The sequence below is a fragment of the Mugil cephalus genome, chromosome 21 (genome assembly GCF_022458985.1).
Source record: "Mugil cephalus isolate CIBA_MC_2020 chromosome 21, CIBA_Mcephalus_1.1, whole genome shotgun sequence".
Taxonomy (NCBI): Eukaryota; Metazoa; Chordata; class Actinopteri; order Mugiliformes; family Mugilidae; genus Mugil; species Mugil cephalus.
Genome location: NC_061790.1, coordinates 9,030,282 through 9,051,307, shown reverse-complemented (window position 1 = coordinate 9,051,307; position 21,026 = coordinate 9,030,282). Strand labels below are relative to the sequence as shown.

General features: G+C 42.7%; 2 protein-coding genes across 3 annotated transcripts in view; both read left to right on the top strand.

The window, feature by feature from the left end:
- fig4a (FIG4 phosphoinositide 5-phosphatase a) overlaps positions 1-12,133 on the top strand; it is a 48,652-nt gene extending 36,519 nt beyond the window's left edge. The window contains exons 22-24 of the mRNA XM_047573695.1: positions 3,720-3,808; positions 7,796-7,870; positions 11,139-12,133. Coding sequence (XP_047429651.1) covers positions 3,720-3,808; positions 7,796-7,870; positions 11,139-11,316 — 342 coding nt within the window. The 3' untranslated portion in view covers positions 11,317-12,133. The remainder of the gene's footprint in view (positions 1-3,719; positions 3,809-7,795; positions 7,871-11,138) is intronic.
- Positions 12,134-17,656: 5,523 nt separating this feature from the next.
- On the top strand, positions 17,657-20,973 carry LOC124999157 (G-protein coupled receptor 6). Of its 2 annotated transcripts, none has more exons than XM_047573947.1 (2): positions 17,657-18,758; positions 19,482-20,973. In XM_047573947.1, the coding sequence occupies exon 2, from the start codon at positions 19,502-19,504 to the stop codon at positions 20,495-20,497; it is 996 nt and encodes a 331-aa protein (XP_047429903.1). In that variant the 5' UTR covers positions 17,657-18,758; positions 19,482-19,501; the 3' UTR covers positions 20,498-20,973. The 2 variants fall into 2 exon arrangements, with proteins under 2 accessions (XP_047429903.1, XP_047429902.1); XM_047573946.1 differs by having other exon boundaries at positions 17,659-18,758; positions 19,478-20,973.
- Positions 20,974-21,026: the final 53 nt, after the last annotated feature.

Genomic DNA, 21,026 nt, shown 5'->3' with positions numbered 1-21,026 from the left:
TTCGCTCTGGTGTGAGGGACACACCATATGCTGGTGATGGTAAACTACCTCAGTAGTCACAGCTGCCCTGGTTGCTAATCCGTGCCTACAGCTCTCTGACCGCCTGTATCACTCACACACTGGGACCAAGGTGGGTTTAGTGTCTTGCCCAAGGACACAACGGACAGACTAGGGTTAGGATGGGATCGAACCACCAACCTTTCGGTTATTAGGCGACCATCTCCTGAACTACTTCTGCCTCAGGCTAATATACTGCAACACTTTCTTTCCTTGCTGGGTGAAATCAAGGCTTTTATGGAAGCGTTGGAGGAGGATACCACCCTATTATCTGACTTATTACACTGAGAAAATGAGCCATCTGAACCTACAGTTACTAGACAAAGATAAAAACATATCTGATATAATCAGAGCTGTTAATGCATTGAGTGCAAAACTGTCATTGTACATTCAGCAAGTGGAAAAACAAAAGGTTTCAGCACGTCCGAGTTGCTCTCGGCCATTTTGATTTTGTAAAAGCAGCTCTCAGAAGGGTTGGAGACCCCTGATTTGGAGCCACTATGACATCAGCAGGACTGGGGTGACTCCCTCTGCCCCGCACTTTGCCTCTGTCCCAATTTGCATACATAATGACTCTGATCTACTCTCATTTAGTTTCAAAATGTTCAAAGATTACTCTCTTTGTAGCCACAAACCAGGTGTCAAATTGACGTAGGAGCCTAAACCGTCTCGAACACAGAGAGACAGACAACCATTCACGCTCACACCCACGGGCAATTTAGAATCACCAATTAACCTAACGAGCATGTCTTTATTCGTTATTCTTTATTCTCATCCCCATGGTGCCAGCTACTCTTCCTGGCGTCCACATACTACAAAGTTTTACAAAAACATGGCATATCACATAAAACAGGTCTGTTATCTGATCCAAGAAGTCAAATTAAAAGCATTTTCACGGAAAAGTCCAATTAAAATCACTCATTAATATCTCATTCCCTCATAGTTAGTGAAGTTGCTTCTTGTTACTGTAATAGTTTCTCATCAATTTAAAACTTGCCTTGCGGGCTACATTGGTTATTGTACCAAGAAACATATTCCACGTTGTGATGGCCCTGTACATTACAGATCCACCTAATACAACCTCTGGTAGTCTGCCTAGTAGTGTGACTGTTGATCTCTCACATACATTATTTGAGAGTGTAAACAGTTTGGCTATAGCAGATATTTCCCAGGGATATTTTCTTCCGGTCTGAGCCCTGAGAGACTAACATGCAGTCTCTCTGTACTCGGCCATGCACACATTGGACAGTGCAGTTTTATTCTGAGCAATTTGAAGCTTGGACAGATGTTTATAGCATCTCTATACAGCAATAGAGGTGCAATAAAACTAATGCACGTGTCACTAGTACTCTGGAGGCAGGGGTGAGAAATGAGCAACATCTTTTGATGCCTCAGATACCAACACCCATTTGGACGGTGGGAGGAAGCCGGAGCACCCAGAGAGAACCCACACAGACACAGAGAGAACATGTAAACTCCACTCAGCACCATAGCACTGTGCAGCCGTAAGACGACGTTTTGACTTCAGAAAACTAATGCCTAAAAGAATAAAAGTTTAGTTACGACATCTAAAATTATCCAAAAGGCCTGATTCACTGTGACTTTTCTACAATCCCTTAAAATATGATGCAGTTCCAAGTACTATATGGATCTGAATAGACATGGATCCGGAATTAGGCATACAGCCAAAGGTGATATAAGGTAAAACCAAGACTCTTGTGTGGTCACTATTCTCTCTCTTCAAGTTGGTGCATGGAGCGACCTTTATAATTTTATGGATACATGAGAAATGGCAACGTTTTTGTCTTCCGAAAAACCAGCCCGACCTGATCTCACCGCGCTGAGAGAAATCTCCCCTGAAGGACCGCGCTTGATCCTCCGTGTAGGCGTCCCTCCGACCTCCATTCATCTACTTCTCCCTCCAGATTTATGATGCATTTCTTTGGGCTTCCTCTCCTCTGTATTGTCAGGGCCTTGAGCGAAGAGCTAGCCGTGAATATTTCTGCCTGGACAGCTAGCTCACGTGTCGGGCGCACACACTCTCATGCATCTCGTGTCGCCGCCTGCAAGTCTGTCCCTGAGAATGGATTGCCGGGGTGCCAGCACAACACACAACTGCTGAAATATTTAAACATCAGATCATTACTGTGTTTGCCATGTAATTACACATGCTCATTTATTATTCCACCCCGGTATGGGCGTACATGTGCTCGCATAGATTTGCGATGTGTGTGGGTGTGTGAGCGAGCTCGCCCGTGCTGCCGCGCACAGCATGGAAGTGCGTCTGTGTGCTGCCCGTGCGCGTTTGCGTGTTCACATGTGTTCCCTGTGTGTTTTTGTGATTGTGCGTTAGTGTGTGTTCACAGCTGCCGTTTCTTGGACATGGTCCCTCTCACGTCCTCATTTGCCCACCTACTACCCCCCCCAGTAGAAATACTGCGAGGATTGAAAGAATTATGTTATTGGGCATGTTGCTGCAAGTGTCAAAAAACATTCAAAGAGAACAATGCTGTGGCCACTAGCTGCTTTCAGGCGACACCCCAGCACGCTGTTGCATAACAAGCCCCCTCTGTGTTTTTCAAAGTTCATAGATAGTAGGTGGAATTCACTTTCAGTTCGCAATTTGTGGAAGAAATTATTTATTCAAGCGGTAACCTATAAAACAAATCTTGTTTTTCTGCCAGATCTCACTGTAAGTTCAGATATTTGAGTCTAATTTGACAGGTCTTCCCAGGTCACATGGCGGTAATTAAGTAACGCTCAGCTGCTCAGCCCTCACAGTTTAACACCTTCCCCGCAGTTTCACACCACGACTCCAGGCAAGATGGATTTATGCCATTCACTTGAAATTCCCAACGTTCCACTTTCACTGTATGGCAATCTACGCTTACACAAAGAATAAAACTGCACGTGATGTTGGAAACATGCTGAAAACCTGCAAAAGTTGTCAAGGTTTCGGCTGTTGTCTCAACAGGAATATATATCTCTTTCTCAGACATATTCTGTATTGTAGTTTTAGCTGATTCATCCTCACTGGGTTTATTGGTTTTATTATTTTCTATTTAATGTGATGTATTTTGCAAAAAATGTGTTTCTTTTTGTTTGGTCTTTATAGAGCATAGCCTTTCTTCTGATTAGTAATTATGTTTCTGTACTTAAATAAATGAAAGGTAATCTTTTCCATTACCTTTTGTTTCTTAATCAAGAGTGTTCATTTTGTGTGAATTCAGAGTAACATTATGAACAGCACACACCGTTTTGAATCCCACACGAAGCCTTTTAGAATCAGTCAGCTTGGAACAGTCTGACCTTTTAATCTGATCTCCGGTTTATTACTGTTATCATATCTCTACAAACTCTAGACACACTGTGTTCAAGAACCCCAGGAGGGCACCGCCCCGGATCATGAAAGGACATAAAACGGCCTCATCAGACACCACAACAATCAAATTACTTTCAAAGTTGCTTAGATTACACTCCTTAGGCCGTACTGAATCACCCATGGAGAAGCAGCTGAACCGGATGACCTTGTCTGTATGAGTTCATGCTCTGAGCTCAGGAGCTCTGTATTAATGTTCACCTTTAGACGGTGTTCTTGAACTTATTTGATTTCTGTGTGGTTCACATGCACACTTCTTGTGCTTGCCTCCTCATCTCTGCAGGATGTCCAGCAGCAACAGACGTTTAAGGAGCCTTACGGACTCAATCTGGCTGAGTTTCCTTCTGGAGATGACCTGCTCATATACAAAAGGTAAACTTAAGTTACTGCAATCAGTTATTTAGCCCTACGTTAGGCAGATTATTTGTTAGGGTGACAAACAATAAAGCACAATCAAAAAACCCATCAAATCACAGCCTAGCCATAGATTCTACAACGAAGATAAATTCCTATTTTGATTGATATGTCCAAGATCATTAATTGAACCAAATGTTGTACTTCAATTGAGACTAATGTTTTTGGAAACCAAATTAAAAAACAGTGCCATAGATGTATTAACACTGCACATTTTGCGACAGCATTTACATAATAAACATACATAAAATCGTAGGTTGCTAATGGTTTGCTAAGTAGAATAAACCACAAAAGTACAGCTGATTCAATTTCTTTAGTTCTGCAGTGTTTTGTGGAAATTTAAATTTTTACCTAACCCTATGACTTCAACACAATGAAATACGATTAATCGCGATTAAATATCGTTCATTTTTAATCTATATTAATAGCGTGCACTGCAAACTGAGTATTTTGACATATCATTATTGAAATGTTCACACGATTGTACAGATTGATACAATATAAATAACCATGTATGACGTTTATTTTTGATTAAAAAACCATATAGTTAAAAAAGTATAAAAGCCACAGCTTAGATATTTGTATATATAATGCATTCACACATGGGCTAATTTGTGTATCTTACTAACTGAATGACTAGTAATGATTAGAAAATGGGAACAAAATGAGAAATTAAGCATTTTATTGTCTACTACTACAAAAAGATCAACAGTGTGGTTACAATGACAGTCAAAGGGTTAAGCCTGGCAGAAGAAAGAAAATCTAAGTAGTTTTTCCCGAGGATAATCTGTCCAGAAGTGATGTATAGAGACATCGCAACGTCTATATCCACATCACAGATGCGATCCATATTTGTAATTTGATCCTGCACATTATTTCCTAAGAGGTATTCTAGTATGGCTGCACAGGCTATATAATATACATCAGACATAAACTACTGTATGCCAGAGGAAGAAACACACTCACTGTCCTCAGTACATTTTGTTCTTTGAGCTGTGTGTGCTGTACGTCTAGCATGTTTTTCTTCCATCATGTCGATGCACGTGTCTGTTTAGGCTGCAGCCTTATTCTCCGACTGCCTCTTTGCACAAAAAAAAGAAAAGCTTTCTTTTCACTGTTATTTACAATAGGATCTGTGCCAAAGACAGACGGGTGCGGAACGATCAGTCAGTGTTATCCGCCGCATCAGGGTGATCCTTGGGTCATTTTGTCCACTCTAACCTGTGAACCTCGCTTCTGAACTCACAGCTGTTCGTCTACCTGTCCTTCCTTTCACTCTCCATTGTATTCTTTCTATTTCATTTTGTCCGTTCTCCCTGTTTGCTCCCAACAATGCCTATGAGCTGCAGTGAATCGCCGTCTCCAGGATCTGAAACTGAACACAACTATCTGTTCTTTGGAAGCAAACAGCACGTTTGATACCGTGTGATGCATCTGATAGAGATTTAATGGCTTTCCTTTTTCTTCACACTCTCAGCCCACAGAGGATATCTGGTCTGGTGTAGCATTTGAGTTGTCAGTTTAGCAGTATTTGCCGTTGATTGGTTAACAAATGCAAATTAATATTTACCAAAAATAATGCCCTTAAGATCTGTCGTAGTTTGCAGACACTTTGTAATAACGGCTCAAATTTGTGCCGTTATTGGGCTAGGATGATTCAACTAACCATCATCAGCCGAGATGACATCCAAAATATCACACCAAAGAGTCTAGTTAAACGATTCCCCGCTATTCGTGTGCAGCTACAATCACATTAGACTCATCACTTTTGTAGAAGTGGTTCCACTTGAGAAATAGAATGTGTGCCGGATGTGGACTAATACCTCTGTTTATCCAAAGGTTCCTAGTTTGTTTCTTTGGATCACTGGAGCTCATTTTTCTGGTTAACTCAGACTATATCAGACTGTATGGACTATATATAAATATGGACAACTTGTAGCCACTTCATTGCTTTGGTCAAACTGAGCACGTTTTACAGGCTACTTGGGCTGCACAATTTGAGGCCACAGTAGGGTAAAGCTTTACATTGTAGAGGGCAAGGTGAGAGCATTTATGCATTTTCATATACATATATACACTCACTTGCCACTTTATTAGGTACACCAATTCGATTGCTTTTTAACACAAATAGCTAATCAGCCAATCACATGGCTGCAATTCAGTGCATTTAGCCATGTAGAGGTGATCAAGACAACTGTAGCTGAAGTTCAATCCGACCATCAGAATGGGGAAGAAAGGGGATTTAAGTGACTTTGAACATGGTATGGTTGTTGGTACCAGATGGGCTGGTCTGAGTATTTCAGAAACTGCTGATCTACTGGGATTTTCACACACACCCATCTCTAGGGTTTACAGAGAATGGTTAGAAAAATAGAAAATATCCAGTGAGTGGCAGTTGTGTGGACGAAAACACCTTGTTGATGTTAGAGGTCAGAGAAGAATGGACAGACTGGTTGGAGATGATAGAAAATCGAAAATCGTAACTCAAATAACCACCCGTTACCACCAAGGAATGCAGAATACTATCTCTGAACGCACAACACGTCCAACCTTGAAGAAGACAGGCTACAGCAGCAGAAGACCACACCAGGTGCCACTCCTGTCAGCTAAGAACAGGAAACTGAGACTAAAATTGGACAATAGAAGATTGGAAAAACGTTGCCTGGTCTGACGAATCTTGATTTCAGCTGCAACATTCAGATGGCAGGGTCAGAATTTGGTGTAAACAACATGCAAAGATGGATCCATCCTGCCTTGTATCAACGGTTCAGGCTGGTGGTGGTGGTGTAATGGTGTGGGGGATATTTTCTCCCCACACTTTGGGCCCCTTAGTACAAACTGAACATGGTTTAAATGCCACAGCCTACCTGAGTATTGTTGCTGACCATGTCCATCCCTTTATGACCACAGTGTACCATCTTCTGATGGCTACTTCCAGCAGAATAATGCACCATGTCACAAAGCTCATATCATCTCAAACTGGTTTCTTGAACATGTCAATGAGTTCACTGTACTCCAATGGCCTCCACAGTCACCAGATCTCAGTCCAGTAGAGCACCTTTGGGATGTGGTGGAACTGGAGATTCTCATCATAGATGTGCAGCCGACAAATCTGCAGCAACTGTGTGATGCTGTCATGTCAATATGGACCAAAACCTCTGAGGAATGTTTACAACACCTTGTTGAAAGTACGCCACAAAAATTAAGGCAGTTCAGAAGGCAAAAGGAGGTCAAACCTTTTACTAGCAAGGTGTACCTAATAAAGTAGCCGGTGAGTGAAATGCGGATTGCTCATTGATGTGTGATAGCACAACTTAAAATGTGACTCAGCACGGTGTCACAACAATAAATTAATTTACTAAAAGCAGCTTTTCGATTGACTCAATCCCCCTGACTCAATCATCTGACTTTGACGGGGGACGCAAGACGTGACTAAAGCAAGGGAACTAACTTAAAAAAAAAAAAATTAAAAAAAAAGGGATCCAAATTGTAGTGAAGAATGTTGTTCATATCCCACTCCTGAAGTGGCACATAATGAGAATGAAATTGCATTCATTATTGAAGCTGGAAGTTGGAATGGCTCCAAAGATGTTAGCTTAAGCCGTAGCGCCACTAATCAATGCATTAATATTAAAAATCATAAGCAAGAGCCGGAGGGGAACTCTCAACTACTGTGTATTATTTTGTCTTCACGAGAGAAAAATGACCTCCGGGGGGAAATTTGAGCTGTGATTTGATGTGATCCGAACATTAGAGATCTCAACAGACATGTTGAGCAAAGGAGATAATATTATGCTGACAGTTATAGGTTTTCCTGGAGCCATCATCACACTGTTTTTTTTCCCCACACATAATAAAGAGGGCAGGAGCGCGTGCAAGAAATGAACAAATGTAGACTTATGAGTTATTTTGCAGAAATATCTTCATATCATGTTTTTCCTGCAGGTTTGCTAATTTGGGCGAGAGCCAGCACAGCGTGGAGAGAACTCAACACATAAGCCCGGCCAACATCATCTCTTTGTGAGTAAAACACGTGCCACGTTAATACAGGAGGGGGGAGAAAAAAATAAAATAAACAAATCAATGATCCTAATTCACGTGTGGGTTTCAAGCGTTGTAATATTGGTTTAAGGTTTTTAATCTAACCATTTCAAATACCACTCAACATTCCCTGTGGCCCTGGGACAAGGCTGGCACTAAGTGGTCCCTTGTAAGGTTTCTAGCTGTGTGCCCTTCAATTGACATGTCTCATAGCCTGAACTGAAACTTTTTTTTGTTCATCCATGCTATTTCCGAGCTACTCAGACCTTCACCTTGTGCACTGCACTTTTAAACGGTCAATGATGGAGCATGCCGTCCTCACAAAGTGCAACCACACGTGCAGCCACAGAAGCAGTCCTTGTTTTGCCTCTTTCTTTTCAGCTTTTGGACCTTATGTGCGGATGTTACTTAGACATGCACCACCCACCTACACCAGAGAAGCCCTATAGCAGTGATGGCTGCGGCCAGACACAGGCACACACCTACACAATATTAGGAAGGCGGTCATAATGTTATGCTATAAAGTACACCCATGGCAACCAGAAAAAAAAAAAACAAACAAGCAAAAAAAATAAAGAAAAACTGCCTCCTCTTCAGTTCATCAACAGTAACAAACCCAGTACTATAATGTCCTTTTACTGGGTTTACCTCGACCAGTTGCTTAGCATTTATATTTTCCATAAAATGCAGCCTCCGCTTCAAGGTATGTAACACTTGGAACTTCTTAAGAGGCGCTAAAGCAAAAGCAGCTCAGAGGCGGCGGAGGCACGAGGTGAAACAGAAAAGCTCTAAAAATATGCCCGCGTAGCGCGATGGCGCGCTCATGTACATCGTATATGCATCAGACATAGATGGACATTATGTGAAGGGGAGCTGAAAACACAGTGCGGAAACGGTGAGAAGGAAGGACTGAAATAATTTCACGTGCCGGTTTGTTTTTCTTCCTCTCGCGCGGCACGTTGCAGCTTTGAATGCATCAATGCCGGGCGTTTCCTTGAAGACCACCAGCTGTAGACAGAGGTCACATTACAGGTGGTCTGAAGTGGTCTGAAGAAACCTGGACTGTTGCCAGGGAAAGGTTAAAAGTTTAACCTTAAAACACAGAGAAAGAGTCTGGGGACTGAACTGGGGGCTTCACTGGATATTGGCTGAAGAGAATGAAGTGGATGTGCAGTTGGGATTGACATATGCAGTAGTTAAAATAAAGTTCTCAGTCCTTTCCTGGTCCTTTCTTTTGCTCTATAATGGGATTGCACGGCTGTGTCCATGAAGAAATGCCACAATAGAGTTGCACACCTGGTGACCATGTAGCAAAGGCCCTTCTTTTCCAAAGCATTTTATGGACTCCGGCACAAGAAGTACCAGAAGGTGATGGAGAGTTATTTTTGTAGCTCGTTTTATTGGTGGGGCTGAATTACCGTTTAAGTTTGTTTTTTTTTTGGTGGCAGTTGACAAGTGCCTTTGAGTTTGCGGTGTTTTATTTTCTTATGAAAATGTGTCTTATCCATTTTCTTTATCCCTTCCTTGATTAAAAAATAAAAAATAAAAAATATCCAGAAATGTTTAACTCTGCAGGTCATTATCAAGTATTCAGCTCCAGTAACGTTCTGCGTAGGCCTAAAGCTCCTTTTATATGAAAATACCAACATAACGATTCAAGGAGATTTTTTGTGTAAAATTAGCTTCCTAGTTATTTTTGCCTCTCTTACCCGTTCTGCGCTCTTTTCTTTTCTTCTTCTTTGCCAGGGACATGTTTTACTTCAGCCATGTATCCAGTGGTTTGTCCTCTCCAAATAAATTAAATGTTATATTCGGAAAATGCTCCATTTTCCTAGTTATTAAGTGAGTTAAAGTTGGGTGTTGTTGGTTGCCAGGGGCAGTGGGGGTCCATCGAGAAATAATCGCCGTTGAATATTGGCGAATCGCCAATCAGAATCGAGCGTTCAAGAGAGCCGTGTTTGCATTTTCGTTTGGCTGATCCGTGTATGACATTTAAATGTGGATAACGTCTTTCTGACTTCATTTCCAAAGTCACCACAAAAAACCGAACCAACTCAACTCAACAGAACCCTATAATCGGCTAATTCGCCATTCTAATATCAAACAGCTGAGCTCATGTTTGTGTGACAGTTACCTCACGTCACGTGTGTGGGTACAAAGAAATCTCTTCCCCCTTCATCCTGCACCTCTCTGCCTCTTCCTCTACCTTTCATCTCCCCGCCCATTCGCGCCTCGTGTCAGGTCCGCAGGGGTGAGACAGGCGTGTCTGATGTTGTACAACAGCGCTATTCTGAGATGTTACAGCACCCCAAACGTGGTTTCACCATTAGCAGCCATTTAGTCTCCCACCTCCCCCTGTGTAGTTCCTTTGCTGACCCATGGGCCAGGCTGACTCACTCTGTGGGGATAAAAACGGACCGAACTCTGCTTCCTGTTGAGAAGCGCCGGCGCGGTGTGGAGATTTATTTCATCCTTAGAATATAATATGCAGACTGAAAACATCAGGTGTTGGTATATTTATGAGGAATTAAAGTGTTTTTTCATTCTATATAGTTAATTTTAGTAGAGCGTAATATCTAGTTATGATTATTTTACCTGCTTCAAAACTTAACAAAATTTACAGTAACCTCTACATTTGAGATCATTTTGTAATTTACCCATGTCCACTTTGTATGTGTAATATTGTGCAACGAGTGTACATGCTCGGTGGCTTGGTCACAGCTTTAGTTTACATTCGAACCCCGAAGGCATTTATATGCATTTCTAATTTCTCCCAAAGCTTCCCCCGATCCGCCTCCATTTGAAATGCAGACATGCGTCCGAGCAGCTTCTCAGCCGCCGCCACTGCTGCTGCTGCTGCTGCTGCTGCTGATGAACCGGCTGACCCGCCAAGTTGATAATCCTCCCCGAAGATGACAAGACATGCTTCAGACTCTAGCTTCTGCGAAAGTCTGAGTAATTCTACTGTAAAAGCGGTCATCTCCGCCGGTCTCATGTTGCCTCCGTTAATAGCTCCCTTAATGTTCCTCTCTCAGCGGCGGGTCATTTGGGCGCTGCTGGTTGGATTAATATAGTTCCCCGGCACATAGCGCATTCTTTTGGCTATCTAGTTGACAAATATAGACCGTTTTGTTGTGTATTTTGATGCGAAAGGCCCGCGCCTCGTTCTTGTTCCCCCTCCCTCCACGTGTCTTCGTGTTCCTCTCACCTGAAGCTGCCTCCCTCCCGTTCTGTCTCCCAAACCCAGGGAGCCGGTGTCCCGCTTCCCCGAGGACAGCGTCTTCGCCGTGTGTCCCCCGCAGGTCGGCAGAGACAGCCGCGACCTGTTCGAGAGCCACGTGATGACGGGCCGCGGTCAAGTGAGGGCGCTGTGCAGGGAAGACATGCTGATGTACAGGGAGTACGTCAAGAACAGATACATGTGAAGACTACGAAGGTGTTGCAGCTTCAGTGTTTTCATTTGTAGTTAGCTTCTTTCTACGGATTCTTTATAAGGAGATGAATAATATTTGGACTTTTCTGAAGGTTTTTTTCTTTTAATTTTTATTTTATTTTAAATGAAATAATTTGCGTTTTAATATTTTTTTCATCCAGTCATGAGTTACCAACAATCTGCCTATGTGGTGCTTTTTATATTTATTTTTGTGCCCTTTTTTTTTCTTTTTGACTTTTTCTTTTTTTTAAAAATGTATTTAACTGTATGCAAATTTCATATTTCAGATATGTACATTTATGTAAATACTTCTGAATCATTACCATAAGTTAACTAAGTCAAGTAACTTAGTTAAAGACTTCTGCTCCGGGCTGTGCGCAGAGCTCCGCAATGTTTGTTTTGTTTCAACACTGTAGACTTGAGATCTGAAACCCTGTGTTGAAAGAGTCACTCTTTTATTATTTTATTTGATGGCTTCATGGGAAATGTAGGATCTTGCAATTCTGGAGGTTGACTCATGCAAGGAAACCTCCGCTTTAGTTGTTGTGTCCTTGGTTTCCTTTGGTTACCATTGGTCAAAGACCAAATCTAGTCGGATATTTTCGCAGATTTTTATTTTATTATTTTTTTTAATTTTAACTCATGTTTTGAATTGAAGTCATCCTTAGACAAAAACACACCACTGTCACCTTGTTACGTGGGGTTTGATCAAACCCTTACTCTGGTTTGTAGTGTGTTAATATATAATTAATATTACTGTCAGCTCACTGCTGTGTGCAGAAGTTCTAAATTAAAGATTTATTTATGAACACACCGTGACACTTTTGGTTGTTGTTCCCTATTTCCTGCTTTTCCACTTGCCCAGGAGCCGCTTCACTCAAAAAAAGAAAAAAATCGAATATTGCTCCTTTCATACATCCTCTGTAATTGTGCTTAATCTCTCCCATTCTCCTCTACTGTCAGTTCCTCTTTTCACTCATTTTTTCCCCTGCCCTTGCCTACATTCAATTATGTTTTGCCTCACACTTTTTCCCCCACCTCCCCTCCTCTCTTTCCACTCGCACGCTCGGCTCTCAAGTACAGGTGTCAGAAAATGTGAAATGCGATGGAGACCGCCCTCCCCCTGAAACGCATACAGATGCAGCCAGCGTGCTGGCTGACCACCGCTCTCTGCCTCGGTGCCTCGTGAGTCTGAGGACGGCGGGAGCAGGGGAGGGCTGCCTCAGCATGTGATGTGATGGAAAATAGCGAGAGAATTATAGAAAAATAACTTCCTTTCTGCATTTCAGATCAAATGGGCATAAAGGAAATTCGGCTCCGGCTTTGTGTACGAGCCCCCTAGAACTGGCATGATAATTGGAAGTAGTTAACGGTGCACTTCAGATAATACGCTTCAGGAAAGGCACATCTCGGCAAAACTGAGCCTCTTGGCTCATTCAAAGCTTCTGAATCTCTACGTTATTGGCTGTTGCCTTCCTTGTACAAGTACAGGAGAATGATTGAAGAGAGGGTTGTTCCTCAGAGCTCCTGACGTCTGCATTCTTCATTCTCTGAAATGAAATTAAACCGCAATGTAAATGTTTCACACAGGCTAGCATCCTTAAGGTTAAGACATTTGTCTTTCTGCTCATTTTTCCTCTGTTTATTCAGATATAAACTCTTGAATGTGATTTATTAGATATTTCCAAATTAATGTGTGCGTTTAATAAGCAGTTAAACATGAAATGGTAAAAACAAACTCTATAATCTATATTCTATAACATAATCTGCTTCGTTGTTCAATTAGTTGGCAAAGATCCTACATCCTTAAAGATCACAACTGATCAGCCACAACATTAAAACCACTGATAGGAGAAGTGAATAACATTGACCATATTCAGGGTTCTGCTGGGAAACTTTTAGACCTGGCCTTCATGTGGATGTTACTTAGACATGTACAACCCACATAGACCAGACCAGCAATGACACTCCTTGATGGCACACACACAAAAAAACAAAACAAACAAAAAAAAAACACGAGGAACAGCACAAGGTGTTGACTTGGCCTCCAAATCACTAGATTGCAAACTGATCAAGTATCTGTGGGATGATCCACTAGAGCCCCCTCCCCTCAACCCATAGGACCCAAAGACCCCCCCTCCCCGGGAGGCCCATTTCTCTAGTGAGTCCCAACTGTTTTGGAGGCGCAAGGGAGATCTACGCAATATCAGAAAGGTGGTCATAATGTTAAGCCTGATCATATTCACCTTTTATTCTGTGAATAACCAATTGTTCTCATTTGAAAGGCTTAAATAGTAGTTACAATATCTGTTGTCTGTCATCTGTTGTTGTGTGTCATTCAGTAAGGTGAAGCACCACACAGCATTATGTTCATGAATAATTCCCCCAAACGCACTTCAAGTCAAAGAATTTAAATAGTTCACTCTGATGACTGAAACTGATAGCATACCACATATATCTAGATCAAAATCACATATTAACCATTATTTTTCTAGGTTTAGGGTGCCAAAGACATCACATTTAAACACAAAAGACACCAGAACCTGCCTTAATAACACTCACTATGTCTGAGGAAAATCCTCAAACCTCCCCAATTTAAAATAAAATGAAGTTTATCAGAGAAAACTGCACTTTTTTTTCTTTTTGTTTATTTCTATTGGGTCCATTACCTGTGAGTGAACCTGTGCGTGGCCCTTCATCTAATGTTTAAAATTCATCCGATTAGAGCCATCAGCAACGGGCGCGATTTTTAACAAAAGTAATTAGTAATATTGAGGTCGTGATGACATCTGCAGTGGCGGAGCAGGTATACACTCATCAGATTATGCGACTCCTTCTGGGACTGATTCACCCGTTCTCCGTGAGTGACGTGTCTGCGTTTGTCCGCGAATGATCGCGGCCGCCTCCCTGGCAGGAAGTGGGTCAAGAAGACTACGCGCGAACTGAGGTGCCGTCTCCCCCGAGCCATCTCACACTGGCTGGTGGTGAACAGACGTTTTTGCCTTTCTGGCCCTCTCCAACCATAAATGCCTCCAACAGTCCGCGCTGTTAACGTTGGTGTAATTAAACACGCGCTGCCACTCTGTTTTCAGGAGTAAATGTCGCTGTTGGGGTATTCTGATATGAAGAGGCGAGTCACCGAGCTCACCTGTGTTTGTGCGCGAGGGCGCCTCATAAAGATGAGCACTCATGAGCGCGCGGCTGTCTGCGAGCTGTTCTCTCTTAAGGTTTGTTTCCCGAAAGGAGGCTGGGGTGGAGGGAGATGGGGGAGGGTGGGCCTTTTTTTTTTTTTTTTTTGAAGAGGGGGCTTTTATGTAAATACCCTGTTTTTCCTCACACGCTCCTAATGGCAGGTGTCTCGTTACACCGACACCTCTCCCGCACACACGGGCGTAGATGAATTAATGCATCGAGCCGCTGATATATTTGAGCTGCTTTTTCCTGGTAGTCCTCCCCAAAATAGAACAGAGGCTCCAGAGTGATTGGCTCCTGCTTTTTTATTTATATTTTTTATTTTTTTTTATTTACCCTCCTGTGGCAATTCAGTTCATTTGGTTTAGTCATAGAAAGCAATCAAAGATGAGTTAGAGTTTGTTTTTTTTTTTGTTCTTGTGCGTGTTTGGGTACCTACCTGGGTCTTGACATGAGTCACTAGACACTTCATGTGACTGCTTAGCTTATGAATGAAGACAACCCCCAGTCCACTGACAAAGGGTGGCCAAACAGCTGTTGCCTGGAAACCAAAACTGGTTACCATATTGCTATGCAGCTTTGAATCTCCCCTTACCTCCCTCTTTCTTCTCTCAGCACTTTCGTCCATTGTGGCTTGACACTAAATTTGACAGCGAGCACAAAAACGACATGCACGATAACGAAATACAAAATAATAATAATAATAATAAATCTTTTACATTGAGAGGTCGTGGGTAAGGCTGGGCTCGGTGTAGGAGAGCTGCACCTGGCTGTAGTCACTAGTGGCGTAAAGCTGGAGGACTGCGTGTGGTGAGGAGTGGACTCTGAAGAGCTGACCCTGAGCGTAAAGACTGGAGCAGATCAAACTGAAATGACATCTGAAAGCAGCTAGTAGTAGGGAAACATGTTTAAAGTTGACAGCAAGGACACGATCGGCCGACTGAGGTCAGAAACTGTGAACGGTTAAATCAGAAACTCTTAAAAGTCAGCTGATTACAGCACCGGGAAAAGGAACAGAGAGTCATGAATGAGTGAGGATGCAGATAGTCGTCCTGGTGGCCTTCATTCGTTGGTTTTTGCTGGTTTGGTTCCTAATGATTTTGTCATTTCCTTACTTTTACTACATTTGTTTCTTTTTTCCTGCACTGCTTCCTTAACGCCTGTCTAACTGAATGCCTCTACCATGGCACATTCAACACACTCAGTCTGCAAAAAGCCCCCATCAGGGGTAATGTTAGTAACAACAGTGCAAGTCTCATCACAAAAACGGGGCCAAGGATCTGCTCTGTTGTTGCACAATTGTCTGGGTAATGATATACCCAAATGATGTGGAAGTCTATTTTTTGGTAACCTCTTATCATTCCAGCCTTTTTGCAAAAAACAAAACAAAACTCCTATTTAGGAGTTACCCAAAGTAAATTGAATGCTGTTCATGCACATTTTAGAGTTCATGCACAGAGCCAAGAATCTGAAGTTTATATTTAAAAAGTCAGAAAAAGTAGCATTGATCTTGAATAATCACAGTTGACACACAATTAAAAAATAATAACAAGTTAGTGGGTTTGCCTGTTTTGTTTTTTTTTTTTTGTTGTTTTTGTTGTTTGAATCCTATAATGACTGAAATCAGAAGAAAATACAAAGAGTTGGTATAATCTACCAACACAAGATGATTGTCAGAAAACAGTGAGTGGAACATACGTTTTGAAGCAGGTGACTCATTAGAGAAGAATTCAAGTGAAATGGGAAAAGTGAACCATGTATACATGTTAATGACAGGATAAGGACTGAAATATGGATTAGGAAGTCGAAGACACTCACTGACAACTAAATATCGACGACAACCAAATGTTGGCGTGGAGTGTGATGGCCCTTAGGATCAGAGACACGGAACATTTTCTATAGTTCCTTTAACTACTGGAGAGAGTGTTTCCACCCTGTAGGAACTGAGAGTCCTCCCTGATCTTTGAACTCTCTTCTTTAACTTGCCTTCCCAGCACTTTAGCGACATACTACAAACAAATGCTATGTTAGCCATGCAAACAACAGCTCCAAGCCAAAAATTAAACACGACATAGACAAACAGACTAATGCTGAAGTCCTACTCAGTGTTTCAGGATGTTTAAGTCGAAGTAACTTGAGCTTCCACTTTATTATTTCTCATCTGAAGTATCAAGCATAAAGTGCAAAATGACTTTAAGGTCTCACTTTCCTCTTGCAACAGGCTGCAGCAGCACGCCGTTACCACAGTGAAATGGTGAGTAAATCCGAGAACACGAGAACATTGAAAGCGTTTCAAAGAGAAGAAAAGGGTACAGAATCAGCGTAACACGATGTTTGTTCCCACGTTAAAAGCGTTTGCCCGACATGCTGAGCTGACTGTGTTAGCCCAGCCTGTGTTGTGATGCGATGCGGTGTGCAAGATACTGAGATGCTGTAACTTGTAGCAGGTATGCAGAACCCGCCGTGCTCACAGGGGCTGATCACACTGAAACGGATCTCTTTCCGCGGGACACACACAAACACACAGTACTACGAAATGTGGCGAAGCGAGACGGTTAATCTGCCGTCTCCGCCGTTAGATCACAGCTTTCTGAATACTGTATAAGGTTGTCAGGCTAACCCTCTCCCAGAGTGCATCACTTTACCACCAGTGTTTTTGCCTCGACCATCTGTTACGCCTACATGAATGCCTTTCTGGCAGTGGCTCAAACCACTTCTTCCTCTGCTCTCTGTTACTCCTACTCTAAATTATTCTCACCGCAACAAGCTTTGATTTGTTAGCAACTTAATCATGTTCAAGCAAACTATTGAAAGCAAAGTTAATGGCACGTTTGATTTTCACGTGCATGTTTTATGTTTACATGGGAACAAGAGGTCAGCTCAGAAATCTCGCCTTCGCTGCTTTGAGTTAAGATGAATAAGATTGGATTCAACTTTATTGTCATTGCATACACTAAGGAAAAGTGCAAATAGCAAAAGATGCAAAATGTCCCCAATAATAAGTAACAGACCATGATTATTGTATTAATTAAGTTGACATTTAACAGTGACAGCATATATAAAAAGAACAAGTGAAATACTAATATATATACAGTATTCTGTATATACATTTGCAATAAGGATTTAAGACAGGGGTGTCACACTCATTTTAGTTTAGGAGCTACAGCCCAATCTGATCTCAAGTTGGCTGGACTAGTAAATAATAGCATAGTAACCTACTAATAAGTAACAACAACTCCTGATTTTTTCCATTTATTTTAGTGCAATAAAGAACAAGTAAATTAAACTGTCCTGTGTCTCAGGGTTGTGTTCTGTCCCCTTCTCTTAACAAAAAAGTGGACGAATTGGGGATAGCAGTTACTTTCATCGATGCATTGCAGTCTTCAGCCCAGATCAGACCCTCTGGTGGGCCGCTTTTGGCCCCCGGGCCGTACGTTTGACGCCTGTGATTTGAGAGGAGGGATTACATTATCTTTGAAACTGTAATTAAAACCATGTTGAAAAACAAAAACAAAGCAGAAAGTGATGTCACACTAAAAGAAATAAGTTAATAGTTATGCAATTAAAAAAAAAATCGGTTGACATGGCAACATCATGTAAAGGAAGCAATTCAATTGTGCCAACAACAATGACTCATAAAGACTGAAGACTAAAGACAATAATATACTAAAGGCAATAAAACAATAAAAAAAATAGATATAAAAAAAGATTGAGAATTAAGAATCATTTAAGATAACTTATTGTGGTTAAAGGGGTTGTTTTAACACTTCTTTATATTTGAGATGCCTTGGTTCTTCAGCAGCCTTTTGTGGGTGTTACCTGAAGCCAGAATGCTTGGATCAGGAGAGAAGATGTAGTAGAGAGAGAGAGAGGGGCGTTTCTACCTCTCTCCGCCCGACGTCACACCGGTTTAAAACTCTCCTCCCGGGGCTCCCGCTCCCCTCCAGTTTCCTCCTCCTCCTCCTTATCTCCTCCTCCTCCTCCTCCTCCTCCTCCTCCTCCTCCTCCTCCTCTTCGCCGTCACCTTCCTCACCGCGCTGAGCACCAGCCAATGCTTCACTCCGCGCCTGCCCTGGAAGTCTGTCCCATCCGTGGGAAGCACAGCAAAAAAATCAAGGGCTTCACCTGAGACGGTCCAGAGGAGCGAGTCGCGGCCATCTCTGCCTTCTCCGACTCTCCCTCCCGGAAGAGAGGAGCTCTGATTTGAGAGAAAATCCGCGCTCGCACCGTTTTGTCACGGAGGTACGTGTTCCAAACTTCTACGGAACCATTTTTTTCCCACCCCGCATAAGAAAACCGTGAAAAGTAACTCGTCATATCGACTACACGTGGATTTTATTCCACTTTTAAAATCCTTTATTACAGAAAACATATTGTAAGATACCGCACTTTATTATTTGTTAGTGGAAAACTGCACTGCACATTCAAATTAGAGTATTCTTAAAAGAAGAAGAAGAAGAAAGAAAAAGCTACATTAGCCAAGGAAACTGGTTGTATGAGCAGTGTTTAATTGGTTTTCCGTGGTCGGAGTTGCCGTGACTTCAGCACCACGGACAGCTCAGATGCTGCTGCAACTTTTCAATGGAAAATCCACCCCGAAATCTGAATTTTAAATTGTAGTATTCAAGTGTTTCGCCAAGATTTTGTATTTTGAGGATAACAGAGTCAACCTTTAACACAAAGAAATAAACAGAGCAGTCAAAAAACTGTTAGATTTGTCCCATTATAAGTTTTTGGGTGGATTTTGATGAAAGCTTTACATGTCTCTCCTATAGCTGAGTGTCTCTAAAATGTCCTTGTTATTTGTGCATGTAGTTCCCTATTTGTTATAGATTAAATTTGATTAAAATCTCTGAGTTGGGCATTTGTGTTGTGCAGCTTCACATGTGATGTCATGAGATGATGCCTGGCTTCCTCAAAAAGTGACACTTTCACTAACAAACTGATCTTCTCCTGCACAGACAGAGAGACAGCAGCGAGAAGCCATGAACGAGTCGCTGTTGGTGAACGACTCCTCGGCGTCTCCTGTGGCTGGGGAGGCTCTCCCGTGGATGGAGTCTTCAGACAACAGCAGCAACGTGGAGTTCTCCACCTCCCCGCTAGATTTCCCCATCAACCCGTGGGATATCATGCTCTGTATGTCTGGCACAGTCATCGCCTGCGAGAACGCCATAGTGGTAGCAATCATCTTCTACACGCCCACGCTGAGGACTCCCATGTTTGTGTTGATCGGGAGCCTGGCCACGGCGGACCTGCTGGCCGGCATGGGATTAATCCTGAACTTTGTGTTTCAGTACGTCATCTCCTCCGAGACCATCAGCCTCATCACCGTAGGCTTTTTGGTGGCCTCCTTCACCGCGTCCATCAGCAGCCTTTTGGCCATCACGGTAGACCGCTACTTCTCCCTCTACAACGCCCTGACATACTTCTCAGAGAAGACGCTGCAGTACGTTCACCTGATGCTCCTGGGCACCTGGGGCGTGTCTCTGTTCCTGGGCCTGCTGCCCGTGCTCGGCTGGAACTGCCTGGACAAGCCGGCCTCCTGTAGCATCGTCCGCCCTTTGACCAAGAGCAACGTCACGCTCTTGGCCACCTCCTTCTTCGCCATCTTCGTCCTCATGCTCACCCTCTACTTCAAGATCTGCAAGATCGTGTGCCGCCACGCCCATCAGATCGCCCTGCAGCAGCACTTTTTCGCCACTTCGCATTACGTCGCCACCAAGAAAGGCGTGTCCACTTTGGCCATCATTTTGGGGACTTTTGGTGCCAGCTGGCTCCCCTTCGCCATCTACTGCCTGGTGGGCGAGAGGGGGTATCCGCCAGTGTACACCTACGCCACACTGCTGCCTGCGACCTACAACTCCATGATCAACCCCATCATCTACGCCTACAGGAACGCAGAGATCCAGCGCTCCATCTACATGCTCCTCTGTGGCTGCTTTCAGTCCAACTACAGGTCCAGGTCACCAAGCGAGGTCTAATTCAAGGTGCTAGGGCTCTCTGTGTGCAAAAAACTAAACAAAACACGAACCACCCCATTGACAATCTGCTTACAGTCGACAGCGAATGCTTTTACGGACCCCGACAGGTGGCGTGATGCTAGAACTGTGTCTCTCATGCATACTGTATCTGCACTTTAAATATGTCTCAACACAAGTTAGTATGAGAGTTTGGAAATGCTGTGAACAAGAAACTGTGATGAAAAAGTCAAAAACAAACCTGTGAATGTACTTTAGTGAAAAACAAACAAAAAAAACAAAAACAAAAAAGGAACGGAGAATCTTGCACTTTACTCAGTGTTTTTTTTCTTTTTTTTTCAAATGCCAAAGCAGTATTGTACAGCACCTAATGTGTTTGAACGTTTGAACCTGTGAGTACCGTGTGCCATTTTTCTATTTTGTATCGTACTGTCTATTGATGTCCATTTTGTACAAGAGGAATAAAGGGTTAAACACCAGCCGTGGCTCCGTCATGTGTCTTTACTGCCGCACGTTTCTTTGGAGTGGTCCT